This window comes from Taeniopygia guttata, chromosome 2, assembly GCF_048771995.1.
Source record: "Taeniopygia guttata chromosome 2, bTaeGut7.mat, whole genome shotgun sequence".
In the NCBI taxonomy this organism is placed as follows: Eukaryota; Metazoa; Chordata; class Aves; order Passeriformes; family Estrildidae; genus Taeniopygia; species Taeniopygia guttata.
In genome coordinates this window covers 151,773,315-151,800,307 of record NC_133026.1, presented here as the reverse complement: position 1 = coordinate 151,800,307, position 26,993 = coordinate 151,773,315, and the positions used below count along the sequence as shown (strand labels likewise).

The 26,993-nt window shown below is 51.5% G+C and overlaps 2 protein-coding genes across 8 annotated transcripts in view; both read left to right on the top strand.

Annotated features, from left to right (window-relative positions):
• Nucleotides 1-4,718: 4,718 nt before the first annotated feature.
• On the top strand, nt 4,719-16,496 carry HGH1 (HGH1 homolog). Of its 4 annotated transcripts, none has more exons than XR_012054325.1 (8): nt 4,719-5,491; nt 6,194-6,230; nt 7,768-7,868; nt 9,390-9,488; nt 9,568-9,659; nt 11,027-11,149; nt 12,686-13,977; nt 14,641-16,496. XR_012054325.1 is itself a non-coding variant. In XM_072925138.1 (7 exons), exons 1-7 carry the CDS (start codon nt 5,011-5,013, stop codon nt 12,827-12,829), a joined length of 1,077 nt encoding a protein of 358 aa, XP_072781239.1. In that variant the 5' UTR covers nt 4,719-5,010; the 3' UTR covers nt 12,830-16,496. The 4 variants fall into 4 exon arrangements, 2 of the variants coding, with proteins under 2 accessions (XP_072781239.1, XP_072781240.1); XR_012054324.1 differs by having other exon boundaries at nt 12,686-14,607; nt 14,806-16,496; XM_072925138.1 differs by having other exon boundaries at nt 12,686-16,496.
• Nucleotides 16,497-19,087: 2,591 nt separating this feature from the next.
• MROH1 (maestro heat like repeat family member 1) overlaps nt 19,088-26,993 on the top strand; it is a 94,521-nt gene continuing 86,615 nt past the window's right edge. For 3 of the 4 annotated variants that reach the window (XM_072925136.1, XM_072925135.1, XM_072925134.1), the window contains exons 1-4: nt 19,088-20,248; nt 22,127-22,290; nt 23,888-24,019; nt 26,123-26,279. In XM_072925136.1, the coding sequence (XP_072781237.1) occupies nt 20,227-20,248; nt 22,127-22,290; nt 23,888-24,019; nt 26,123-26,279 (475 nt within the window). In that variant the 5' untranslated portion in view covers nt 19,088-20,226. Of the gene's footprint in view, nt 20,249-22,126; nt 22,291-23,887; nt 24,020-24,124; nt 24,196-26,122; nt 26,280-26,993 lie in introns of those variants that run through there. The other variant, XM_072925137.1, reaches the window with a different exon arrangement.

Below are 26,993 nucleotides of genomic sequence, written 5' to 3'. Positions count from 1 at the left end.
GCACCTGTGCCTCCCTTGGGATCTGGGATCTGGATCAGGGGGTCCCACCTGTGCCTCCCTTGGGATCTGGGATCTGGATCAGGGGGTCCCACCTGTGCCTCCCTTGGGATCTGGGATCTGGGATCTGGATCAGGGGGTCCCACCTGTGCCTCCCTTGGGATCTGGGATCTGGATCAGGGGTCCCACCTGTGCCTCCCTTGGGATCTGGGATCTGGATCAGAGGGGTCCCACCTGTGCCTCCCTTGGGATCTGGGATCTGGGATCTGGATCAGGGGTCCCACCTGTGCCTCCCTTGGGATCTGGATCTGGGGGACCCACCTGTGCCTCCCTTGGGATCTGGGATCTGGATCAGGGGGTCACCTGTGCCTCCCTTGGGATCTGGATCAGGGGGTCCCACCTGTGCCTCCCTTGGGATCTGGATCAGGGGGTCCCACCTGTGCCTCCCTTGGGATCTGGATCAGGGGGTCCCACCTGTGCCTCCCTTGGGATCTGGATCAGGGGGTCCCACCTGTGCCTCCCTTGGGATCTGGGATCTGGATCGGGGGGTCCCACCTGTGCCTCCCTTGGGATCTGGGATCTGGGGGTCCCACCTGTGCCGCCCTTGGGATCTGGGATCTGGGGGTCCCACCTGTGCCTCCCTTGGGATCTGGATCAGGGGGTCCTACCTGTGCCTCCCTTGGGATCTGGGATCTGGGGGTCCCACCTGTGCCTCCCTTGGGATCTGGGATCTGGGATCTGGATCAGGGGGTCCCACCTGTGCCTCCCTTGGGATCTGGGCTCTGGATCAGGGGGTCCCACCTGTGCCTCCCTTGGGATCTGGATCAGGGGGTCCTACCTGTGCCTCCCTTGGGATCTGGGATCTGGGGGTCCCACCTGTGCCTCCCTTGGGATCTGGGATCTGGGATCTGGATCAGGGGGTCCCACCTGTGCCTCCCTTGGGATCTGGGATCTGGGATCTGGGGGTCCCACCTGCACCTCCCTTGGGATCTGGGATCTGGATCAGGGGGTCCCACCTGCGCCTCCCTTGGGATCTGGATCAGGGGATCCCACCTGTGCCTCCCTTGGGATCTGGATCAGGGGTCCCACCTGTGCCTCCCTTGGGATCTGGGATCTGGGATCTGGATCAGGGGGTCCCACCTGTGCCTCCCTTGGGATCTGGGATCTGGATCAGGGGGTCCCACCTGTGCCTCCCTTGGGATCTGGGATCTGGGATCTGGATCAGGGGGTCCCACCTGTGCCTCCCTTGGGATCTGGGATCTGGATCAGGGGGTCCCACCTGTGCCTCCCTTAGGATCTGGATCAGGGGGTCCCACCTGTGCCTCCCTTGGGATCTGGGATCTGGATCAGGGGGTCCCACCTGTGCCTCCCTTGGGATCTGGATCAGGGGTCCCACCTGTGCCTCCCTTGGGATCTGGATCAGGGGGTCCCACCTGTGCCTCCCTTAGGATCTGGATCAGGGGGTCCCACCTGTGCCTCCCTTGGGATCTGGGATCTGGATCAGGGGGTCCCACCTGTGCCTCCCTTGGGATCTGGGATCTGGGATCTGGGGGTCCCACCTGTGCCTCCCTTGGGATCTGGGATCTGGATCAGGGGGTCCCACCTGTGCCTCCCTTGGGATCTGGGATCTGGGATCTGGATCAGGGGGTCCCACCTGCGCCTCCCTTGGGATCTGGATCTGGGGGTCCCACCTGTGCCTCCCTTGGGATCTGGGATCTGGATCAGGGGGTCCCACCTGTGCCTCCCTTGGGATCTGGGATCTGGATCAGAGGGATCCCACCTGTGCCTCCCTTGGGATCTGGATCAGGGGGTCCCACCTGTGCCTCCCTTGGGATCTGGGATCTGGGGGTCCCACCTGTGCCTCCCTTGGGATCTGGGATCTGGGATCTGGATCTGGGGGTCCCACCTGTGCCTCCCTTGGGATCTGGGATCTGGATCAGGGGGTCCCACCTGTGCCTCCCTTGGGATCTGGGATCTGGATCAGGGGGTCCCACCTGTGCCTCCCTTGGGATCTGGGATCTGGATCAGGGGGTGCCACCTGTGCCTCCCTTGGGATCTGGGATCTGGGATCTGGATCAGGGGGTCCCACCTGTGCCTCCCTTGGGATCTGGGATCTGGGATCTGGATCAGGGGTCCCACCTGTGCCTCCCTTGGGATCTGGGATCTGGATCAGGGGGTCCCACCTGTGCCTCCCTTGGGATCTGGGATCTGGATCGGGGGTCCCACCTGTGCCTCCCTTGGGATCTGGGATCTGGGATCTGGATCAGGGGGTCCCACCTGTGCCTCCCTTGGGATCTGGGATCTGGATCAGGGGGTCCCACCTGTGCCTCCCTTGGGATCTGGATCGGGGGGTCCCACCTGTGCCTCCCTTGGGATCTGGATCAGGGGGTCCCACCTGTGCCTCCCTTGGGATCTGGGATCTGGATCAGGGGGTCCCACCTGTGCCTCCCTTGGGATCTGGATCTGGGGGTCCCACCTGTGTCTCCCTTGGGGTCTGGGATCTGGATCAGGGGGTCCCACCTGTGCCTCCCTTGGGATCTGGGATCTGGGATCTGGATCAGAGGGGTCCCACCTGTGCCTCCCTTGGGATCTGGGATCTGGATCAGGGGGTCCCACCTGTGCCTCCCTTGGGATCTGGGATCTGGATCAGGGGGTCCCACCTGTGCCTCCCTTGGGATCTGGATCAGGGGGTCCCACCTGTGCCTCCCTTTGGGATCTGGATCAGAGGGGTCCCACCTGTGCCTCCCTTGGGATCTGGGATCTGGATCAGGGGGTCCCACCTGTGCCTCCCTTGGGATCTGGATCTGGGGGTCCCACCTGTGCCTCCCTTGGGATCTGGGATCTGGATCAGGGGGTCCCACCTGCGCCTCCCTTGGGATCTGGGATCTGGATCAGGGGGTCCCACCTGTGCCTCCCTTGGGATCTGGGATCTGGATCAGGGGGTCCCACCTGTGCCTCCCTTGGGATCTGGGATCTGGATCAGGGGGTCCCACCTGTGCCTCCCTTGGGATCTGGGATCTGGATCAGGGGGTCCCACCTGTGCCTCCCTTGGGATCTGGGATCTGGATCAGGGGTCCCACCTGCGCCTCCCTTGGGATCTGGGATCTGGATCAGGGGGTCCCACCTGTGCCTCCCTTGGGATCTGGGATCTGGATCAGGGGGTGCCACCTGTGCCTCCCTTGGGATCTGGATCAGGAAAAATCTGGGGTTGGAATTCCACTCCCAGTAAAGGATTCCTGGGATTTGCCCCCAATTCCGGGGGGATCCCCCTGGGATGTCGCCGTTCCCGCAGGGGTTGGGACTCCCAACCCGACTTTATCCATTGGAAAATCTCTTTATTTATTGGGAAAATCCTTTTATGCTTTGGAAAATCATTTTATCCGTTAGAATATCCCTTTATTCGTTGGAAAAGTCCCTTTATCCATTGGAATATCCTTTTATTTATGGGAAATATTCCTTTATCCATGGGAATATCCCTTTATCCACGGGAATACCCCTTTATCCATGGGAATATCCCTTTATCCATAGGAAAAATCCCTTTATCCATGAGAATATTCCTTTATCCATGGGAAAAATCCCTTTATCCATGGCAAAATCAATTTTTCCATTAGAATATCCCTTTTCCATGGGAAAAATCCATTTATCCGTGGGAATGTCCCTTTATTTATGGGGAAAATTCCTTTATCCATTGGAATATTCCTTTATCCATTGGAAAAATCCCTTTATGGATTGGAATATTCCTTTATTTATGAGGAAAATTCCTTTATCCATTGTAATATCCCTTTATCCATTGGAAAAATCCCTTTATTTATGGGGAAAATCCCTTTATCCATGGGAATTCCTTTATCCGTGGCAAAATCAATTTTTCCATTAGAATATCCCTTTTCCATGGGAAAAATCCCTTTATCCATGGGAATATTCCTTTATCCATGGGAACAATCCCTTGATTTTGCCATGGATAAAGGGATTTTCCCCATGGATAAAGGGATATTCCCATGGATAAAGGAATATTGCCATGGATAAAGGGATTTTTCCCATGGATAAAAGAATATTCTCATGGATAAAGGGATATTACAATGGACAAAGGAAATTTCGCCATAAATAAAGGAATATTCCACTCAATAAAGGGATTTTCCCAATGGATAAAGGGATATTCCCATGGATAAAGGGATTTTTCCCATGGATAAAGGGATATTCCAATGGATAAAGGGATTTTTCCCATGCATAAAGGGACATTCCCAGGGATAAATGGATTTTTCCCATGGAAAAGGGATATTCCAATGGAAAAATTGATTTTGCCATGGATAAAGGAATTTTTCCCATGGATAAAGGGATTTTTGCCATGGATAAAGGGATTTTTCCCATGGATAAAGGGATATTCTCATGGATAAAGGGATATTACAATGGATAAAGGAATTTTCGCCATAAATAAAGGAATATTCTAATCAATGATTTCCAGGATTTAGGCCGGATTTAAGAGTTTCAGAGAGGCCCCGGGGCCGGTTTTGTGGTTCGGGCCTCAGCGGGGCCCTGCCTGAGGGGCCGCACCGCCCCTTTCCCACAATGCCTGTCTGCCACGGCCCCTCCCCTTCCGGCATTTTAGCCGCACCCCATTGGTTTAGATCTTTACCGCCCCACGCTTCGCGGCGCTGATTGGCTGCTCGGCCTGTCAATCACGGCGGTTGCCAGGCGACGCCGACATTTTTGTGTCCCGACCATGGCGGCGCAGGAGGAGAAGACAGAGCCAGCGCTGAAATCGGTGCCGGTGGCGGCGGATGCCACGGGAGCGCACACGGCCTCGGCGGCACCGGCTCGGTGCACGTTTCGTGGCCTGACCGGTTCCGTGACCTCACTGGCTCCGCGTGTGGGAGCCCGTACGGCGCTTTTCCGTACAACCCTCCCTTCCCGGCAGCGTACCCGCACCCCATTGGCTAACCCTCCCCACCTCCCAGTTTCCGCGGCGCTGATTGGCCGTCACACCTTCCCGCCTCGCCGTTGCTAAGCAACGCGGCCATGGCGGCGATGGAGGAGGCCGACAGCGATGATGCCGCGGCATCCGCGGCGCTGTCGGAGCTGACGGCGCTGCTCTCCCCGTCCTCCCCCGCCGCTCCCGGAGCAGCCGAGGCCGCCCTGGCGCTGTCGGGCAGCGCCTCGGGCCGGGCGCTGCTGGCGGGACACCCCGCGGCCTTAGCGGCCTTGTGCGGCCTTGCCGCCTCGGCCTCGCGTGGATCGCAGCCCGCCTTGGCCGCGCTGGTGAACGCGTCCTCGGAGCCCGCCGCGCTGGAGCCGCTGCTCCCCGCCGTTCCTTCGCTCGCCGAGCTGCTGCCCAGCTCCGGGGCGGCCTGCGGGGTGCTGGCCAACCTCAGCCGGGACGAGGCGGCGGCGCCGCGGGTGCTGCGGGCGTTGGGCCCCGGCGCGGGGCCGCTGCTGCGGGCGCTGAGCGCGGAGCGGCCGCCGGAGGAGCTCGGGGCGCTGCTCTGCAACATCAGCCGGGTGCGAGAGGGACGGGCCGCGCTGCTGGAGCCATCGGGGTGAGATAAATGGGATTTGGGGGGGATTTATGGGATTTTGGGGGGTTTTATGGGGTTTTGGGGGGATTTTTGGGGTGTTTTATGGGGTCTGGGGGCGCTGCTCTGCAACATCAGCCGGGTGCGAGAGGGACGGGCCGCGCTGCTGGAGCCATCGGGGTGAGATTTTGGGGGGATTTATGGGGGTTTTGGGGTGATTTATGGGGTTTATGGGGATTTTTGGGGTGTTTTATGGGGTTTGGGGGCGCTGCTCTGCAACCTCAGCCGGGCCCCGGAGGGACGGGCCGCGCTGCTGGAGCCCTCGGGGTGAGATTTTGGGGGGATTTATGGGGTTTTTGGGGTGATTTATGGGGGTTTTGGGGTGTTTTATTGGGATTTTGGGGTGTTTTATTGGGATTTTGGGGTATTTTATGGAGATTTTATGGGGTTTTGGGGGTGTTTTATGGGGTTTTTGGGGGGTTTTATGGGGTTTGGGGGCGCTGCTCTGCAGCCTCAGCCGGGCCCCGGAGGGGCGGAGAGCGCTGCTGGAGCCATCGGGGTGAGATTTTGGGGGGATTTATGGGGATTTTGGGGTTTTGGGGTGTTTTATGATGATTTTTGGGGTGATTTATGGGGTTTTTGGGGTGTTTTATGGGGTTTGGGGGCGCTTCTCTGCAACCTCAGCCGGGCCCCGGAGGGACGGGCCGCGCTGCTGGAGCCCTCGGGGTGAGATAAATGGGATTTATGGGGTTTTTGGGGATTTTTGGGGTGTTTTATGGGGTTTGGGGGTTTGAGGGGCGCTGCTCTGCAACATCAGCCGGGCCCCGGAGGGGCGGAGAGCGCTGCTGGAGCCCTTGGGATGAGATTTTGGGGGGATTTATGGGGGTTTTGGGGTGTTTTATTGGGATTTTTGGGGTGTTTTATTGGGATTTTGGGGAGTTTTATGGGGGTTTTGGGGTGTTTTATGGGGTGTTTTATGGGGATTTTGGGGTGATTTATGGGGTTTGGGGGCGCTGCTCTGCAACCTCAGCCGGGCCCCGGAGGGACGGGCAGCGCTGCTGGAGCCATAGGGGTGAGATTTTGGGGGGATTTTTGGGGGTTTTGGGGTGTTTTATGGGGTTTTGGGGGGTTTTATGGGGATTTTGGGGTGATTTATGGGGTTTTGGGGGGTTTTGGGGGTGTTTTATGGGGTTTGGGGGCGCTGCTCTGCAGCCTCAGGATGGACCCCGAGGGACGGGCAGCGCTGCTGGAGCCATCGGGGTGAGATAAATGGGATTTTGGGGGGATTTATTTGGAATAGAATAGAATAGAATAGAATAGAATAGAATAGAATAGAATAGAATAGAATAGAATAGAATAGAATAGAATAGAATAGAATAGAATAGAATAGAATAGAATAGAATAGAATAGAATAGAATAGAATAGAATTATCATCTAATCTAATATAATATAATATAATATAATATAATGTAATTAATGTAATATAATATAATATATTATAATATAATATAATATAATATAATATAATATAATATAATATAATATAATATAATATAATTATAATATAATATAATATAATATAATGTAATATAATATAATATAATATAACGTAACGTAACGTAACGTAATGTAATATAATATAATATAATATATAATAAATATTATATAATGTAATATAATATAATATGATATAATTTAATATATAATATAATACAATATAATATAACATATTATATAATTTAATATATAATGTAACACAATATAATATAACATAATATATAATATAATATATAATATAATGTAATATGATATAGTGTCACATAATAAATATAATTAATATAATGTAATGTAACATAATATATAAAATAATATAATATAATGTAATATAATACAATATGATATAGTATAGTACAAAATATAATATAATGTAATATAATACAATATAATGTAATATAGTATACTATAATATAGTATACTATAATATAATATAATATAATATAATATAATATAATATAATATAATATAATATAATATAATATAATATAATATAATATAATATAACATAATATAATATAATATAATATAATATAATATAATATAATATAATATAATATGTAACATAATACGATATAATGTAACACAATATAAAATAATGTAACATAATATTGGTAATTTTATGATTTTTTGGTGATTTTTGGGGGCTGTTTTTTTGGTGGATTGTTAAGAATTTTGGGGTAATTTTGGGTGTTTTTGGGTGTTCCAGGTGGGCGCTGCGGCGGCTCCTGGCCCTGGTTAGGAACCCGAACTCGGCGTCGCTGCGCAGAGGAGCCGTGGGAGCGCTCAGGAACTGCTGCTTCCAGCACGGTAAAAATCCAAAATTCCGGGCCTTTGCCTCAAATTTTTAGGATTTTTTTTAGGAATTTTTGGGGAATTTTTTTTTGTTTGGGTTTGGGATTTTTCCCGAGATTTTTGGTGAATTTTTTGTGAATATTTTGTGCTTTTTTTGTGATTATTTTATTATTTTTTGTGAGTATTTTGTGATCTTTTGGGGGGATTTTTTTGATAATATTTAGAGAATTTTTGGGGTTGTGGTATTTGTTGGTTTGTTTGGGGATTTTTGGGGTTTTTTGGGAATATTTTGGGATTTTTGAGGGATTTTTTTGAGAATTTTTTGGGTTTGTGGTTAAAAATCTTGGAATTTTGTGGAATCCTGTTAAAAATCCTGGAATTCCATGGAATCCCGACTAAAATCCTGGGATTTCATGGAATCCTGTTAAAAATCCTGGAATTCCAGAGAATCCCAACTAAAATCCTGGAAATCTGTGGAATCCTGACTAAAATAATGGAATTCCATTGAAATCCAGGCTAAAATCCAGGAATTTTTTGGAATCCTGACTAAAATAAGGGAATTTCATTGAAATCCCATCTAAAATCCAGGAATTTTTGGAATCCTGTTAAAAATCCAGGAATTTCTTGGAATCCCAACTGAAATCCTGGAATTTCATTAAAATCCCAGCTAAAATTTTGTAATTCCATGGAATTCAGGCTGAAATCCCATCTAAAATGCTGGAATTTCTTGGAATCCTACTAAAAATCCTGGAATTACAGAGAATCCTATTAAAAACCCTGGAATTCCTTGGAATCCCATCTAAAATCTTGAAATTCCCAAAAATTCTATTAAAAATCCTGGAATTCTTTGGAATCCCAACTGAAATCCTGGAATTTCATTGAAATCCCAGCTGAAATCCTGGAATTGCAGAGAATCCTACTAAAAATCCTGGAATTCCATGGAATCCTGACTAAAATTCTGGAATTCCATTGAAATCCCATCTACCTGGAATTCCATGGAATCCCGACTGAAATCCCGTAATTTGTCGGAATCCCAACTTAAATCCTGGAATTCCGTGGAATCCTCTTAAAAATCCTGGAATTACGTGGGATCCTGACTAAAATTCTGGAATTCCATTGAAATCCCATCTAAAATCCTGGAATTCCATGGAATCCCAACTAAAATCCTGGAATTCCATTGAAATCCCAACTAAAATCCTGGAATTCCATGGAATCCTCTTAAAAATCCTGGAATTCCGTGGGATCCTGGATGGTAGAAGAAGGAATGGCCTCGTGTTGGGAATTTTTGGGAATATTCCCTTGAGAATTTATGAAATTCCCGGCTGGAATTCCCATCCCTGCGGCTGTGGGATGGGAGAACCCAAAGATTCCCAAAATTCCGGGAGGATAAGGCGGGAGAAAAGCAGAAATGGGGGGAAAAGCCCCAAATTTTGGGGGGAATCCACCTCGGTCCCATTCCTGCTCCGCCTGGGGGCTCTTCCCAAATGTCGGGATGAGATTCCCGGAGAATTCCCAGAGAATTCCCGGAATTCCCAGAGAACCACGAGCGGCTGCTGAGCCCCGAGCTGGACGCGCTGCCGCTGCTGCTGCTGCCGCTGGCCGGCCCCGAGGAGCTCCCCGAGGAGGAGATGGAGCGTGAGTGGCTTTTCCCGGGGTTTTTTTTGGGAATTTCCTGAATATTCCCAAATTTCCTGAGGGGTTTGTCCCGTTCCAGAACTTCCCGTGGACCTGCAGTACCTCCCCCCGGAGCACCGGCGCGAAGAGGAGCCCGAGATCCGCAAGATGCTGCTGGAGACGCTGATGCTGGTGGGGCGTTTTGGGGTTCCTGCAGGAATTTCGGGGGTTTGATGAGGAATTTTGGGGGTTTTGAGAGTTCCTTCAGGAATTTTGGGAGTTCCTTGAGTAATTTGGGGGGTTTGATGAGGATTTTTGGGGTTCTTAGAGGAATATTGGGGGTTTGACGAGGATTTTGGGGGTTCCATGAGGATTTTTGGGCTTTCTTGAGGATTTTTGGGAGTTCTTGAGGAATTCTTTGGGTTACATGAGGAATTTTGGGAGTTCTTTGAGGAATTTCGGGGGTTCTATGAGGAATTTTGGGGGTTCCTGAGGATTATTTTGGGGGTTCCTTGAGCAATTTTGGGGTTTTTGGGAGTTCCTTGAGGAATTTCTGGGGTTTGATGAGGAATTTTGGGGTTCCATGAGGAATTTTGGGGTCCCATGAGAAATTTTGGGGGTTTGATGAGGATTTTCGGGGTTCCATGAGGATTTTTGGGGTTCCATGAGGAATTTTGGGGTCCCATGAGAAATTTTGGAGTTCTCAGAGCAATTTTGAGGGATCAATGAGAAATTTTGGGGGTTCCTGAGGAATTTTGGGAGTTCCTTGAGTAATTTGGGGGGTTTGATGAGGAATTTTGGGGATCCTTGAGGAATTTTGGGGGTTTGGTGAGCAATTTTGGGGTTCCTTCAGGAATTTTGGGGGTTTTTTGAGCAATTTTGGGGGTTTTGGGAGTTCCTTGAGGAATTTCTGGGGTTTGGTGAGGAATTTTGGAGGTCCCATGAGGATTTTTGGGCTTTCTTGAGGATTTTTGGGGTTTCTTGAGGAATTTTGGGAGTTCCTTGAGGAATTCTTTGGGTTCCATGAGGAATTTTGGAGTTCTTCAGGAATTTTGGGGGTTCTGTGAGGAATTTTGGGGCTTCCTGAGGATTATTTCGGGGGTTCCTTGAGCAATTTTGGGGTTTTTGGGAGTTCCTTGAGGAATTTCTGGGGTTTGATGAGGAATTTGGGGGATCCCTGAGGATTTTTGGGTTTCCTTGAGGAATTCTGGGTTTTCTTGAGGAATTTTGGGATCCCATTAAGAATTTTTGGCTTCTTGGAGAAATTTTGGGGTTCCTTCAGGAATTTTGGGCATTCCCTGAGGATTTTTGGGTTTCCTTGAGGAATTTTGGGGATTAGATGAGAAATTTCGGGGTTCCTTCAGGAATTTTGGGGGATCCCTGAGGATTTTTGGGTTTCCTCGCTGACATTTCAAACTTCTCGGTGTTCCCCCAACAATTCCGACCTTTTGACCCCAAATTTCGCCTCCAAGCCCGGATTTTTTTGGGTTCTTTGCGGCATTTTGGCTTCCAACAACCGCGGGGATCCCAAAGAATTCCCGAATTTTCTCTTGGAGCAGCTGGCGGCCACCAAGGCGGGGCGGCAGCAGCTGCGGCGCCGCGGTTCCTACCTGGTCCTGCGGGAGCTGCACGGCTGGGAGCGGCACCCCGAGGTGCTCGGCGCCTGCCAGAAGCTGATCCAGGTGAGACGCGGTTCCGGCGCTGCCGGGGCTGTGCCGGGGCTGTCGGGGTGGTTCCGGAATGTTCCTGGCGCGGTTCCAGTGTGACCAGTGTGGTTCTGAAACGTTCCTGGCACGGTTCTGGAACGTTCCCAGCGCGGTTCTGGAACATTCCCGGCACGGTTCCAGCACATTCCCAGTGCAGTTCCAGAACATTCCCGGTGTGGTTCCAGCGTTCCTGGTGCGATTCTGGAAAGTTCATGGCATGGTTTCGGCACGTTTGTGGCACGGTTCCGGTGTCCCCGGTCCGGTTCTGGCGTTCCCAGTGTGGTTCCAGAACATTCCCAGTGTGGTTCCAGAACATTCCCAGTGTGGTTCCAGCGTTCCTGGTGCAGTTCCAGAACGTTCCCGGCGCTGTTCCGGAACATTCCCGGCGCGGTTCCAGCACGTTCCTGGCGCGGTTCTGGCACATTCCCGGTGCAGTTCCGGAACATTTCCAGCGCGGTTCTGGAACATTCCCAGTGTGGTTCCAGCGTTCCTGGTGCGATTCCGGAACGTTCCCGGCGCAGTTCCAAAATGTTCCCGGCGCGGTTCCAGCACGTTTATGGCACGGTTCCGGTGTTCCCGGTGCGGTTCTGGAACATTCCCGGTGCGGTTCCAGAACATTCCTGGCGCGGTTCCGGTGTTCCCAGCGCAGTTCCAGAACATTCCCAGCGCAGTTCTGGCACATTCCTGGTGCAGTTCCGGAACATTCCCAGCACAGTTCCAGAACATTCCCGGTGTGGTTCTGGCGTTCCTGGTGCAGTTCCAGAACGTTCCTGGCGTGGTTCCAGGAAGTTTGTGGCGCGGTTCCGGTGTTCCCAGTGTGGTTCTGGTGTTCCCAGTGTGGTTCCGGAACATTCCTGGCGTGGTTCCGCCATTCCCAGCACAGTTCCAGAACATTCCTGGTGTGGTTCTGGCGTTCCCGGCACGGTTCCGGAACGTTCCTGGCGCGGTTCAGGAACATTCTCAGCGCAGTTCTGGAACATTCCCGGTGTGGTTCTGGCGTTCCCAGCACGGTTCCAGAACATTCCCAGTGTGGTTCCGGTGTTCCCGGCACGGTTCCGGAACATTCCCGGTGTGGTTCCAGCATGGCTGGCACAGTTCCGGCACGTTCCCGGCGTGGTTCTGGCACATTCCCGGTGCAGTTCTGGAACATTCCCAGCACGGTTCCAGAACATTCCCAGTGTGATTCCAGAACGTTCCTGGCGTGGTTCCAGAACATTCCCGGTGCGGTTCCGGCGTTCCCGGTGTGATTCCGGAACGTTTGTGGCACGGTTCTGGTGTTCCCGGTGCGGTTGTGGCGTTCCTAGTGCGGTTCTGGAACATTCCTGGTGCAGTTCCAGAATGTTCCCGGAATAGTTTCGGAACATTCCCAGCGCGGTCCCGGCACATTCCCGACGCAGTTCAGGAACATTCCCGACGTGGTTCCGGCACATTCCCAGCGCGGTTCCGGCACATTCCCAGCGCAGTTCCGGCACGTTCCCGGCGCAGTTCCGGACGGTTGTCGGTGTCCCGCAGGTGCTGATCGGGGACGAGCCGGAGGCGGCCATGCAGAACCTCCTGGAGGTGACGATCCCACCGGAGCTGCAGCGGCGCCTCGCCCAGATGGACGCCGAGGAGGAGGAGCAGAGGAGGAAGGAGCAGATGGAGACGGCCGCGTGACACCGGGGGACACCGGGGGACACCGGGGGACACCGGAACGTCACCGGAGCATCACCGGAACGTCACCAGAGCGTCACCGAGAGGGACAACGGGGTGGCCTTGGTGTGGCAATGACGCGGTGTCTCCAAGGGCCATCGCGGTGACAACGTGGTGTCCATAAAGAACCATCTTGGGAACAATGGGGTGTCCCCAAAAAGCCACCATGGTGGCAGTGAGATGTCCCCAAAAAGCCACTGCGGTGACAATTGGATGGCCATGAAAGTCATCGTGGTGACAATGGGACAGTGTCCCCAAAAAGCCACCGCGGTGACAATGGGGTGTCCATAAAGAACCATTTTGGTGACAATTGGATGACTGTGAAGGTCATCGTGGTGACAATGGGACGATGTCTCCAAAAGCCACCGCGGTGACAATGGGGTGTCCATAAAGAACCACCTTGGGGACTATTGGGTGTCCCCAAGGGCCACCGTGGTGACAATGAGATGTTCTCAAGGTCATCGTGGTGGCAATGGGATGGTGTCCCCAAAAAGCCACCGCGGTGACAATGGGGTGTCCATAAAGAACCATTGCGGTGACAATGGGGTGTCCCCAAAAAGCCACCATGGTGACAGTGAGATGTCCCCAAAAAGCCACCGTGGTGACAATTGGATGGCCGTGAAAGTCATTGTGGTGATAATGGGACCGTGTCCCCAAAAAGCCACCAGGGTGACAGCGGGGTGTCCCCAAGGGCCACCACGGTGACCATGAGATGTTCTCAAGGACCAAGTGGTGACAATGGGACAGTGTCCCCAAAAAGCCACCGCGGTGACAATTGGGTGTCCATAAAGAACCATTTTGGTGACAATTGGATGACTGTGAAGGTCATCGTGGTGACAATGGGACGATGTCCCCAAAAGCCACCGCGGTGACAATGGGGTGTCCATAAAGAACCACCTTGGGGACAATGGGGTGTCCCCAAGGGCCACCGTGGTGACCATGAGATGTTCTCAAGAGCCGAGTGGTGGCAATAGGACGATGTCCCCAAAAAGCCACCGAGGTGACAATGGGGTGGCCCTGAGGGTCATTGTGGTGACAATGGGACGATGTCCCCAAAAAGCCACCGCGGTGACAATGGGGTGTCCATAAAGAACCACCTTGGGGACAATGGGGTGTCCCCAAAAAGCCACCGTGGTGACACTGGAGTGTCCTCGAGGTGACAATGGGGTGGCCCCGAGGGTCATCGCGGTGACAATGGGACGGTGTCCTCAAAAAGCCACTGTGGTGACAGTGAGATGTCCCCAAAAAGCCACCACAGTGACAATGAGATGTCCCCAAAAAGCCACCGCGGTGACAATGGGGTGGCCGTGAAAGTCATTGTGGTGACAATGGGACGGTGTCCCCAAAAAGCCACCAGGGTGACAATGGAGTGTCCCCAAGGGCCACCGTGGTGACCATGAGATGTTCTCAAGGACCAAATGGTGACAATGGGACGATGTCCCCAAAAAGCCACCGCGGTGACAACGTGTTGTCCATAAAGAACCACCTTGGGAACAATGGGGTGTCCCCAAAAAGCCACCATGGTGACCTGACCATGAGATGTTCTCAAGTGCCGAGTGGTGGCAATGGGAGGATGTCCCCAAAAAGCCACCACGGTGACAATTGGATGGACACAAAAAGAACCATTTTGGTGACAACAGGGTGTCCCCAAAAAGCCACTGTGGTGACAGTGAGATGTCCCCAAAAAGCCACCGAGGTGACAATGGGGTGGCCCTGAGGGTCATTGAGGTGGCAATGGGACGGTGTCCCCAAAAAGCCACCATGGTGGCAGTGAGATGTCCCCAAGGGCCACCAAGGTGACCATGAGAAGTTCTCAAGGGCCAAGTGGTGGCAATGGGACGATGTCCCCAAAAAGCCACTGCAGTGACAATGGGGTGTCCATAAAGAACCACCACGGGGACAACGTGGTGTCCCCAAAAAGCCACCATGGTGACAGTGAGATGTCCCCAAAAAGCCACCGCGGTGACAATGGGGTGTCCATAAAGAACCACCTTGGGGACAATGGGGTGTCCCCAAGGGCCACCGTGGTGACCATGAGATGTTCTCAAGTGCCGAGTGGTGGCAATGGGAGGATGTCCCCAAAAAGCCACCGCGGTGACAATTGGATGGACACAAAAAGAACCATTTTGGTGACAATGGGGTGTCACCAAAAAGCCACCATGGTGACCATGAGATGATGTCCCTAGAACACCACCATGGTGACAACGGGGTGGCCCTGAGGGTCATCGTGGTGGCAATGGGACGGTGTCCCCAAAAAGCCGATGTGGTGACAATGGGGTGTCCCCAAGGGCCACCATGGAGGTGACACCGGGATGTCCCCAAGGGCCACCACGGTGACCATGAGATGTTCTCAAGGACCAAACGGTGACAATGGGACGATGTCCCCAAAAGCCACCACGGTGACAATGGGGTGTCCATAAAGAACCATTTTGGTGACAATTGGATGACTGTGAAGGTCATTGTGGTGACATTGGGACAGTGTCCCCAAAAGCCACCGGGGTGACAATGGGGTGTCCAGAAAGAACCATTTTGGTGACAATGGGGTGTCCCCAAAAAGCCACCGTGGTGACACTGGAGTGTCCTCGAGGTGACAATGGGGTGGCCCTGAGGGTCATCATGGTGACAATGGGACGGTGTCCCCAAAAAGCCGCTGTGGTGACACTGAGATGTCCCCAGAAAGCCACCGCGGTGACAATTGGATGGCCATGAAAGTCATTGTGGTGACAATGGGATGGTGTCCCCAAAAAGCCACCGGGGTGACAATGGGGTGTCCCCAAGGGCCACCGTGGTGACAATGAGATGTTCTCAAGGACCGAGTGGTGGCAATGGGACGATGTCCCCAAAAAGCTGCTGTGGCCCTGAGAGCCATCGTGGTGACAGTGGGGTGTCCCCAAAGGCCACCACAGTGACCATGGGATGTTCTCAAGCGCCAAGTGGTGGCGATGGGACGGTGTCCCCAAAAAGCCACCGCGGTGACAATGGGGTGTCCATAAAGAACCACCTTGGGGACAATGGGGTGTCCCCAAAAAGCCACCACAGTGACCATGAGATGATGTCCCTAAAACGCCACCATGGTGACCATGAGATGTTCTCAAGGTCATCGTGGTGGCAATGGGACGGTGTCCCCAAAAAGCCACCACGGTGACAATGTGGTGTCCCCAAGGGCCACCGTGGTGACCATGAGAAGTTCTCAAGGGCCGAGTGGTGGCAATGGGACAATGTCCCCAAAAAGCCACCGCGGTGACAGCGGGGTGTCCCCAAGGGCCACCGTGGTGACAATGGGGTGGCCCTGAGGGTCATCGTGGTGACAATGGGGTGTCCCCAAGGGCCACCGTGGTGACAATGAGATGTTCTCAAGCGCCAAGTGGTGGCAATGGGACGATGTCCCTAAAAAAGCCACCACGGTGACAGTGTGGTGTCCCCAAAAAGCCACCACCACGGTGACGTCTGCCACCAGAAGGTCACCAAGAGGTCACCAGGAGCCACCCTGGTGACACCAGGATGTCCCCAAGGGCCACCATGGGGGTGACACCAGAGTGACCTCAGGGCCACCATGGGGGTGACACCGGGATGTCCCCAAGGAGCCCCCGGGGTGTCCCAGAGTCGCCCAATTAAAGGATTTCACCCCAAAGCTGCTGTGACCTCCTGGGCTTGGGGACAACTGAGACCTTTGGGGACATTGGGGGGGTTTAGGGACATTTGGGGGCAGAATTTGGGGACATTGGGGGGGTTTGGGGACATTTAGGGACACTAGGGGGGATTTGGGGACAATGGGTCAGAATTTGGGGACAGTGGGGGGGATTTGGGGAGACTGAGACCAAATCTGGGGATGTGAGGACAATGGGACTGGATTTGGGGACAGTGGGGGGGATTTGGGAACACCGGGGGGGATTTGGGGACACTTGGGACAAATTTGGGGACACCGGGGGGGGGGTTTGGACACTTTGGGGGATTTGGGGACATTTGGAACAAATTTGGGGACACCGGGAGGGATTTGGGGACATTTTGGGGGGATTTGAGGACATTTGGGGGGATCTGGGGCCACTGGGAGGGATTTGGGGACATTTTGGGGGGATTTGGGGACACTTGGGGGGATTTGGGGACACTTGGGGGTGATTTGGGGACATTTTTGGGGGGATTTAGGGACATTTGGGGGGATCTGGGTACACTGGGAGGGATTTGGGGACATTTTGGGGGGGATTTGGGGACATTTTGGGGGATTTGGGGACACTGGGGGGGATTTGGGGACATTTTTGGGACATTTTGGGGACATTTGGGACACTTTGGGGACATTTTGGGACATTTTGGGGACACCGGCGCCGTTCCCCTCCCGCCCCGCCAGGGGGCGCAGCACCGCGGGGCTCACAGGCCCCGCCCCTTCCCCGCGCAGCCAATCAGAGCGCGGGGGCGTGGCCTCACACAATACACTTCCATTGGGGTGGGCGTGGCCTGGAGTGGGCGTGGCCGCCGCACCCGGAAGCGGCGCCGGGCGCGTCGCGGTGAGCGCTGGGGGGGGGGGGGGGGGAGGCGAAATTTGGGAAAATTCGGGAAAATTTGGGAATATTTGGGAATATTTGGGGTGCGGGAGGCGGCGGAGGAGGATGGGGGAAGGGAAAACTGCCGGGAAACTCCGAGGCCTGGGCGGGACCTCCCCCCACCCCCTCAGGGACCTCCCGGCCCCTCCTTCCCCCATTCCCGGAGGGAAAATTCCAAAATTTGGGATGAAAACCCCAAATTTGGGACACCGGGACCCCCCCGGGATGGGAATTTTTAGGATCGGGAACCCCCCAGGGACGGGAATTTTTAGGATCGAGACCTCCCCCCCTGGAACGGGAATTTTCCCCCTGGAATGGGAATTTTTTAGGAATTTTTTTGGGAATTTTTTTGGGAATTCTTTCCCAAATTCCCTCGGGAATTCCTCGGGAATGTCCTCGGACAAGGGCAGGGAACGATCCTGGAAAAGTCTGGAATGTCGTCCCCGGGATGGGATTTTTTTTTAAATCTGAAAATCCCTTTTTTTTTAAAATTTTTGCTCTTCCTCTCCCAAATTCCAGGATTTTTCTTCCCGGTTTTTCCGGTTTTTCCCTTTTTTTTTTATTTTCTTTTTTTTTTTTCCCTGGAAAAAATTCCCGGGTTTTAGGGCCGAATATTTGGGACAAGGCCCTGGAGTTTGGGATGGGATTAATGGGACACCGGAATTCCAGAGGGGACGGGGAAATCTGGGATTGGGATTCCAGAGGGAGAAAATTTGGGATTGGGATTCCGGAGAGGTGGAAAAAAAAAAAAAATCTGGGATTGAGATTTGAGATGCAAAATAAACTGGGATTGAAATTCCAGAGGGAAAAAAACCAAACAAAACAAAAAAAACCCCAAAAAAAACCCAAAAAAGCAAAAAAAAAAGAAAACCCAATTCCAAACAAATTGGAATTCTAGAGGGGAAAAAATTTGGGATTGGGATTCCAGGGAGGAAAAAAAATCTGGAATTGGAATTCCAGAGGGGGAAAAAAAATTGGAATTGGGATTCCAGAAAAATCTGGAAGTTGGATTCGGGGTGGGGGGATTGGAATTGGAATTCCAGAAAAATTTGGAATTCCAGGAATTTTTTCCAGATTCCAGAGGGGGAAAAATTCTGGGATTGGGATTCCAGGGGGGGAGGAAAAACTGGGCTTCAAATTCCAGAAAAATTTGGGATTGGGAGTCCAGAGAGGGAAAAATCTGGGATTGGAATTCCAGAAAAATTTGGGATTGAGAGTCCAGGGAGGAAAAAAATTCTGGGATTGGAATTCCAGAGGGGGGGGGGGGGAAATGGAATTGGAATTCCAGACAATTTTGGGATTGGGATTCCATGGGGGGAGAAAAATTTGGGATTGAAATTGCAGAGATGGGGGAAAAACTGGAATTGGAATTCCAGAAAAATCTGGGATTGGGATTTCACGGGGGGGAAATATTTGGGATTGAAATTGCAGAGGGGAGGGAAAAACTGGGATTGGAATTCCAGAAAAATCTGGAATTCCAGAAGGGGGTAAAAACCCTGGGATTCAAATTCCAGAAAAATTTGGGATTGAGATTCCAGGGAGGGAAAAAAAAAAATTGGGGACTGGAATTCCAGGGGGGGAAATTGGAATTCCAGAAAAATCTGGGATTGGGATTTGGGATTGCAGAGGGGGGATGGGGTTGGGATTTCTGGGAATTTTTGGGATTTCTGATCTTTTCCCCTTTCAGGATCCTCGGGAAGAGGAGGAGGAGGAGGAGGAGGAGGAGGAGGAATCCTGGGATGAGGCGGCTCCCGCCTGGATGAGGCCGGATCCCATGGAAGCTTCTGGAATTCCGGGATTTTTCCTGGACTGGCGGCGCCCGGAATTCCCGGCACCGGGAGCCTGAATCCCTCCTGGGGCTGGAGCGGAGAATTCCCACGGAATTCCCACCAGGATCAGAGAATTCCCATTGAATTCCCGCTGGGATGAGGGAATTCCTGCCAGGATCAGAGAATTCCCACCTGGATTAGAGAATTCCCAGTGGGATCAGAGAATTCCCATTTAATTCCTGCCTGGATCAGAGAATTCCCACAGAATTTCCACCTGGATCAGGGAATTCCCACCTGGAGCAGAGAATTCCCAGTGAGATCAGATAATTCCCATTGAATTCCAACTGAGATCAGGGAATTCCCACCAAATTCCCGCCTGGAGCAGAGAATTCCCAGTGAGATCAGAGAATTCCCACAGAATTCCCAGTGGGATCAGAGAATTCCCGTTTAATTCCTGCCTGGAGCAGAGAATTCCCGCTGAATTCCCACCTGGATCAGGGAATTCCCATCAAATTCCCACTGGGATCAGAGAATTCCCACCTGGAGCAGAGAATTCCCACCTGGATCAGGGAATTCCCATCAAATTCCCACCTGGAGTGGAGAATTCCCACTGAATTCCCACCTGGATTAGGGAATTCCAGCCTGGAGCAGAGAATTCCCACCGGGATCAGAGAATTCCCATTGAATTTCCACTGGAATCAGGGAATTCCTGCCAGGATCAAAGAATTCCCACCTGGATCAGGGAATTCCCATTGAATTCCCACCTGGAGCAGAGAATTCCCATCGAATTCCCACTGGGATCGGGGAATTCTCACCTGGAGCAGAGAATTCCTGCTGGGATCAGAGAATTCCCATTGAATTCCCGCTGGGATCAGAAAATTCCCACCTGGATTAGAGAATTCCCACCGGGATCAGAGAATTCCCACTTGGAGCAGAGAATTCCCACCTGGATCAGCGAATTCCCGCCGGGATCATTGGGGAATTCCCGCTTTTCCCTGGAATTCTGCCGCCGGTGCCGGCCAGGCTGGAGCCGCGCAGCCGCAGCCGCAGCCGCAGCATGGTGGAGTCGCGCGTCCGCCGTGAGTGCCCCCATTCCCAACGGGAATTCCCGAAATTCCAGATGGGAATTCCCAACATTCCAGACCGGAATTCCCGTGGCATTGGCAATTCCCAAATTTCCAGCCCGGATTTCCCAAATTTCCAACCCAGATTTTCCTGCAGGAATTGGGAATTCCCAAATTTCCAGCCCAGAATCCACACATTTCCAGGCCAGAATTCCCAAATTTTTCCAGCCTAGTTTTCCCAAATTTCCAGCCCGGTTTTCGTGCAGGAATTGGGAATTCCCAAATTTCCAGCCCAGAATTCCCGAATTCCAGCCTGCAATTCCCATTGCATTGGCAATTCCCACATTTCCAGCCCAGATTTTCCTGCAGGAATTGGGAATTCCCAAATTTCCAGCCCAGAATTCCCACGTTTCCAGCCCAGAATTCCCACATTTCCAGCCTGGATTTCCCACATTTCCAACCCAATTTTCCTACATTTCCAGCCCGGTTTTCCTGCAGGAATTGGGAATTCCCACATTTCCAGCCTGGAATTCCGGCATTTCCAGACGGGTTTTCCCACAAGGAAAAATGGTGGAAAAAAATCGGGGAAAAAAGGGGAAAATGGAGGAAAAACTGGGAAAAATTGGGGAAAATGGGGGGAAATGGGAAAAAGTGGAGAAAAGTTGGGAAAAGGGTGGGAATGGATGAGAAAATTGGGGGAAAAGGGAAAAATTGAGGAAAAAGTTGGGAAAACAGAAGGAAAATTTGTAAAAAAAGGGAAAATGGAGGGAAAAATTGGGAAAAATTGGGGAAAATGGGGGAAAATGGGGGAAACTGGAAAAAAGTGGGAAAATGGGAGTGCGGGAAATGGAGAAAAAAGGGAAAATTGGGAAAATTGGGGGAAAATGGGTTAAAAGGACAAAAAATAAGGAAAAAAGGGGAAATTGGGAAAAATTTGAATAAAGAAGGGAAAAATTTGAGGAAAAATTGGGAATTAAGGGGGGAAATGGAAGAAAAATGGGGAAAAAAAGAAAAGGGAGGGAAAGAATGGAAAATTGGGGAAAAAGGGAAAAAATGGGGAAAAAATGGGGAAAAAGTGGGAAAATTTGGGAGGCAGCTGTGGGAGCGTGCGGGGGATAATTCCGCATTTCCGGAACATTCCAGGGCTGGCGCTGCTGGAGGCGGGAGCGGATCCGGTTCCGGGGGAAACTGGGAAAAAATGGGGGAAATTGGGGAAAGACGGGGAAAATGGAGGGAAGAATTGGGGAAAATGGAGAAAAAATTGGGAAAAATGGTGGAAAAATTGTGAAAAATTGAGGATATACTGGGAAAAATGGGGGAAAGATTTGGAAAAAAAGGGGGGAAATTGGGAAAAAAGTGGGGAAAAGGGGGATAAATGGAAAAGAAAGGGGGGAAATAGTGGAAAAAATTGGGAAAAAAGGAATAAATGGAGGAAAAAAATTGGGGAAAAAAAAGAAAAAATTGGCGGAAAAAAATGGGAAAAAAAGGAACAAATGGTGGAAAAATGGCAGAAAAAATGGGAAAAGATGGAGGAAAAGTTGGGATAAAATGGGGAAAAAATGGGGAAAATTTGGGGAAAATGGGGAAAAATGGGGAAAATTTGGGAAAAAATGGCAAAAAAATGGGGAAAAAATGGAAAAAAATGGAAGAAAAAATTGGGGGAAAATAGGAAAGAAATGGAGGAAAAATGGGGAAAAAAAGGAAAAAATTGAGGAAAAAATGGGGGAAAAAAGGAAAAAATGGTGGGAAAAATGGGAAAAAAAGGAAAAAATGGCGGGAAAAAATGGAAAAATTGGCAGAAAAAATGGGAAAATTTGGGAAAAAATGGGTAAAATTTGGGAGGCAGTTGTGGGAGCCTCCAGGGGATAATTCCACATTTCTGGAACGTTCCAGGGCTGGCGCTGGCGCTGCTGGAGGCGGGAGCGGATCCGTCCCTGTGCCCACCCGAGGCTGCGGCGCTGCGGCTGCAGCTGCGCTCGGCGCTGGCGGCGCTGGGGGACGCGGAGCCCGAGGAGCTGCTGGGGAGCGTCGCCCAGTTCCTGCAGCAGCGCCAGGAGGTGAGTGCATCGGGGGGTTTGGGGGGTTTGGGGGGTTTTGGGGGAATTTTGGGGATTTTTTGGGGGGGATTTTTGGGGCATTTTGGGGGATTTTTCAGGAATTTTGGGGGTTTCGGGGAATTTTGGGGGGTTTGGGGGATTATTTTAGGGGATTTTTAGGATTTTTTGGGGGATTATTGGGGATTTTTTGGGGGTTTTGGGGGATTTTTCAGGAATTTTTGGGGGTTTTGGGGGCATTTTGGGATTTTTTTGGGGATTATTGGGGAATTTTGGGGGATTTTGGGGGATTTTTTTGGGATTTTTAGGATTTTTTGGGGATTACTGGGGATTTTTTGGGCCATTTTGGGGGATTTTTCAGGAATTTTGGGGAATTTTTGGGGGTTTGGGGCAATTTTTGGTAAATTTTTTTGGGGATTATTGGGGATTTTCCCGTTCCCAGCTGCCGTGGCCGTGGCGGGCGCAGGTCCTGAGCCCCATTTCCCATCCCAAATTCCCAATTTTTCCCAATTTTCCCGTTTTTTTGGGATTGCAGCTGCCCTGGCCGTGGCGGGAGCAGGTCCTGAGCCCCATTTCCCATCCCAAATTCCCGGATTTTTCCCGATTTTTCCCATTTTTCCCGTTCCCAGCTGCCCTGGCCGTGGCGGGCGCAGGTCCTGAGCCATATTTCCCATTCCCAAATTCCCAAATTCCCGTTTTTTTGGGATTGCAGCTGCCCTGGCCATGGCGGGAGCAGGTCCTGAGGCCCATTTCCCATTCCCAAATCCCCAATTCCCGTTTTTTTGGGATTGCAGCTGCCCTGGCCGTGGCGGGAGCAGGTCCTGAGCCCCATTTCCCATCGATAATTCCCAGATTTTTCCCAAATTCCCGTTTTTTTGGGATTGCAGCTCCCCTGGCCGTGGCGGGAGCAGGTCCTGAGCCCCATTTCCCATTGATAATTCCCAATTTTTCCCAATTTTCCCGTTTTTCCCATTCCCAGCTGCCCTGGCCGTGGCGGGCGCAGCTCCTGAGCCCCATTTCCCATCAATAATTCCCGATTTTTCCCAATTTTCCCATTTTTTTGGGATTGCAGCTGCCGTGGCCCTGGCGGGAGCAGGTCCTGACCCCATTTCCCATCCCAAATTCCCAATTTTTCCCAATTTTCCCGTTTTTCTGGGATTGCAGCTGCCCTGGCCGTGGCGGGAGCAGGTCCTGAGCCCCATTTCCCATTCCCAATTTTCCCAATTTTTCCCGTTTTTCCCGTTCCCAGCTGCCGTGGCCGTGGCGGGAGCAGGTCCTGGGCCCCATTTCCCATTTTCCCATTCTGTAATTCCCATTTTTCCCGTTTTTTTGGGATTGCAGCTGCCCTGGCCCTGGTGGGTGTTTCCATTTCCCATCCAAAATTCCTGGATTTATCCCAAATTCCCGTTTTTTTGGGATTGCAGCTGCCCTGGCCCTGGTGGGTGTTTCCATTTCCCATCCAAAATTCCTGGATTTATCCCAAATTCCCGTTTTTTTGGGATTGCAGCTGCCCTGGCCGTGGCGGGAGCAGGTCCTGAGCCCCATTTCCCATCTGGAATTCCCAGATTTATCCCAATTTTCCCATTTTTCCCGTTCCCAGCTGCCCTGGCCGTGGCGGGAGCAGGTTCTGGCCGCGGTGGCCGCGGTGATCCGGAGCCGCCTCCCGGAGCTCGGGGCCGGCGCTGCCTCGGCCGCCGTCGCGCTGGCGGCGCAGGAGATGGGCCGGAGCAAGGTCAGACCCAGGACATTCCCGGAATTCCTGATTCCCAAATCCCGGAATTCCCAAATCCCAAATCCCGGAATTCCCAGTTCCCATCCCAGAAATCCCAAATCCCATCCTGGAATTCCCAAACCCCGGAATTCCCAAATCCCGTCGCGCTGGCGGCGCAGGAGATGGGCCGGAGCAAGGTCAGACCCGCAATTCCCGATTCCCAAATTCCCGATTCCCAAATCCCGGAATTCTCGATTCCCAAATCCCATCCCAGAGTTCCCATTTCCCGGAATTCCCAAATCCCATCCCAGATCCCAAACCCCAAATCCCAGAATTCCCAAATCCCAGAATCCCCAAATCCCATCCCAAATCCCAGATCCCAGAATTCCCAAATCCCCAATCCCAGATCCCATCCCAGATCCCACAATTCCCAATTCTCAAATCCTAAATCCCAGATCCCATCCTGAATCCCAGAATTCCCAAATTCCCAATCCCAGATGCCATCCCAATTCCCTGAATCCCCAATTCCCAGAGTTCCCAAATCCTGGAATTCCCAATTCCCGGAATTCCCAAATTCCCAATTCCCAGAATTCCCAAATTCCCAGAATTCCAAGAGCCCACAATTCCTAAATCCCAGAATTCCCAAGTCCGGAATCCCAAATCCTGGAATTCCCAAATCCCAAAATTCCCATATCCTGAATCCCAAATGCCATCCCAAATCCCACAATTCCTATGTCCCACAATTCCCAAATCCCAGAAGTCCCAAATCCCGGAATTCCCAATTCCCAGAATTCCCAAATTCCCAATCCCAAGTCCCAGAGTTCCCAAATCCCAGAAGTCCCAATTCCCAGAATTCCCAAATTCCCAATCCCAGATGCCATCCCAATTCCCAGAGTTCCCAAATCCCTGGAAATCCAAATCCCGGAATTCCCAAATCCCAGAAGTCCCAAATTCCCAATCCCAAATCCCACAATTCCCAAATCCCAGAATCCCCAAATCCCGGAATTCCCAATTCCCAGAGTTCCCAAATCCCAGAATTCTTAAATCCCAGAATTCCCAAATCCCAAAATTCCCAAATCCTAAATCCCAAATCCCAGAATTCCTAAATCCCAGAATTCCCAAATCCCAGAATTCCCAAATCCCACAATTCCCAAATGCTATCCCAAATCCCAGATCCCAGAATTTCCAAATCCCCAATCCCAGATCCCATCCCAAATGCCGGAATTACCAATTCCTGAATCCCAAAGCCCAGAATTCCCAAAGCCCACAATTCCTAAATTCCACAATTCCCAAGTCCTAAATCCCAAATCCTGGAATTCCCAAATCCTGGAATTCCCAAATCCCAAAATTCCCAAATCCTGAATCCCAAATGCCATTCCAAATCTCAGAATTCCCAATCCCCAGAGTTCCCAAATCCCAGAGTTCCTAAATCCCAGAATTCCCAATTCCTGAATCCCAATGCCCAGAATTCCCAAAGCTCAAATCCCAAATCCCATCATTCCCAAATTCCCAATCCCAGATGCCATCCCAATTCCCAGGGTTCCCAAATCCCAGAATCCCCAAATCCCAGAATTCCCAAAATGCTGGAATTCCCAGAGCCCACAATTCCTAAATCCCACAATTCCCAAATCCTAAATCTCAAATCCTGGAATTCCCAAATCCCAGAATTCCCAGTTCCCAAATCCCAAAATTCCCATATCCTGAATCCCAAATGCCATCCCAAATCCCAGAATCCCCAAATACCAGAATTCCCAAATTCCCAATCCTAGATCCCAGAATTCCCAAATCCCAGAATACCCAATTCCTGAATCCCAATGCCCAGAATCCCCAAAGCCCAAATCCCAAATCCCACCCCAAATCCCAGAATTCCCAAATTCCCAATCCCAAATCCCACAATTCCCAAATCCCACAATTCTCAAATCCCAGAGTTCCCAAATCCCGGAATTCCCAAATCCCAATTTTTTTCCCTGGGATCTTTCCCGGGGATTTTCCCCTGGGAATTTTTCCCTGGGAATTTTCCCTCTGAATTTTTCCCTGGGAATTTTCCCTGGGATTCCCCCTTTCGATTCCCCCCCCTGCTTCCCTCCCCGCGGTAATTCCCGGTTATTTTTTTTGGGAATTCAGGACCCGGAGCGTCAGGAGGCGGCCGGGGCGGTGCTGGTGGAGCTGGGCCGGCGCTTCCTGGGCCCGGTGCTGGAGGAGCTGCTGCGGAAATTCCCGCCCGGAATTCTGCCCCCGCCCGGCCCCATCCGCACCCTCGCCGACCTGGCGGCCGCCAACGGTGAGCGGGGCCGGGAATTCCACGGGAAAACGGGAATTCTGATGGGAAATCCGGGAATTCTGATGGGAAAATGGGAGTTCTGACGGGAAAATGGGAATTCTGATGGGAAATCCGGGAATTCTGATGGGAAAATGGGAGTTCTGACGGGAAAATGGGAATTCTGATGGGAAATCCGGGAATTCTGACGGGAAAATGGGAATTCTGACAGGAAACTGGGAATTCTGTCAAGAAACCTGGAATTTGGCCAGGAAATCTGGGAATTTGGCTGGAAAATCCAGGAATTCTGCCGGGAAAATGGGAATTCAGCTGGGAAATCTGGGAATACTGACGGGAAAATGGGAAATTGGCTGGGAAAATGAGAATTCTGCTGGAAAATGGAAATTCGGCTGGGAAAATTGGGAATTCTGATGGGAATCCAGGAATTCTGACGGGAAATGGAAATTCTGATGGGAAAATGGAATTCTGATGGGAAAATGGGAATTCTGACGGGAAAATGGGAAATCTGCTGGGAAATCTGGGAATTCTGATGGGAAAATGGAATTCTGACGGGAAAATGGGAATTCTGACGGGAAAATGGGGATTCTGCTGGGAAATCCGGGAATTCGGCTGGAAATCTGGGAATTCTGACGGGAAAATGGGAATTCTGCCAGAAAACTGGGAATTCTGTCGGGAAATCTGAGAATTCTGTCGGGAAAATGTGAATTCTAATGGGAA

Bases quoted from the DNA above. Each gene is read 5' to 3' on its own strand.
- HGH1 (XM_072925138.1), top strand. From the start codon at position 5,011: ATGGCGGCGATGGAGGAGGCCGACAGCGATGATGCCGCGGCATCCGCG. The intron at 6,231-7,767 runs GTGAGATAAATG...TGGGTGTTCCAG, and splicing joins GCGCTGCTGGAGCCCTCGGG to GTGGGCGCTGCGGCGGCTCC. The intron at 7,869-9,389 runs GTAAAAATCCAA...CGGAATTCCCAG, and splicing joins GAACTGCTGCTTCCAGCACG to AGAACCACGAGCGGCTGCTG.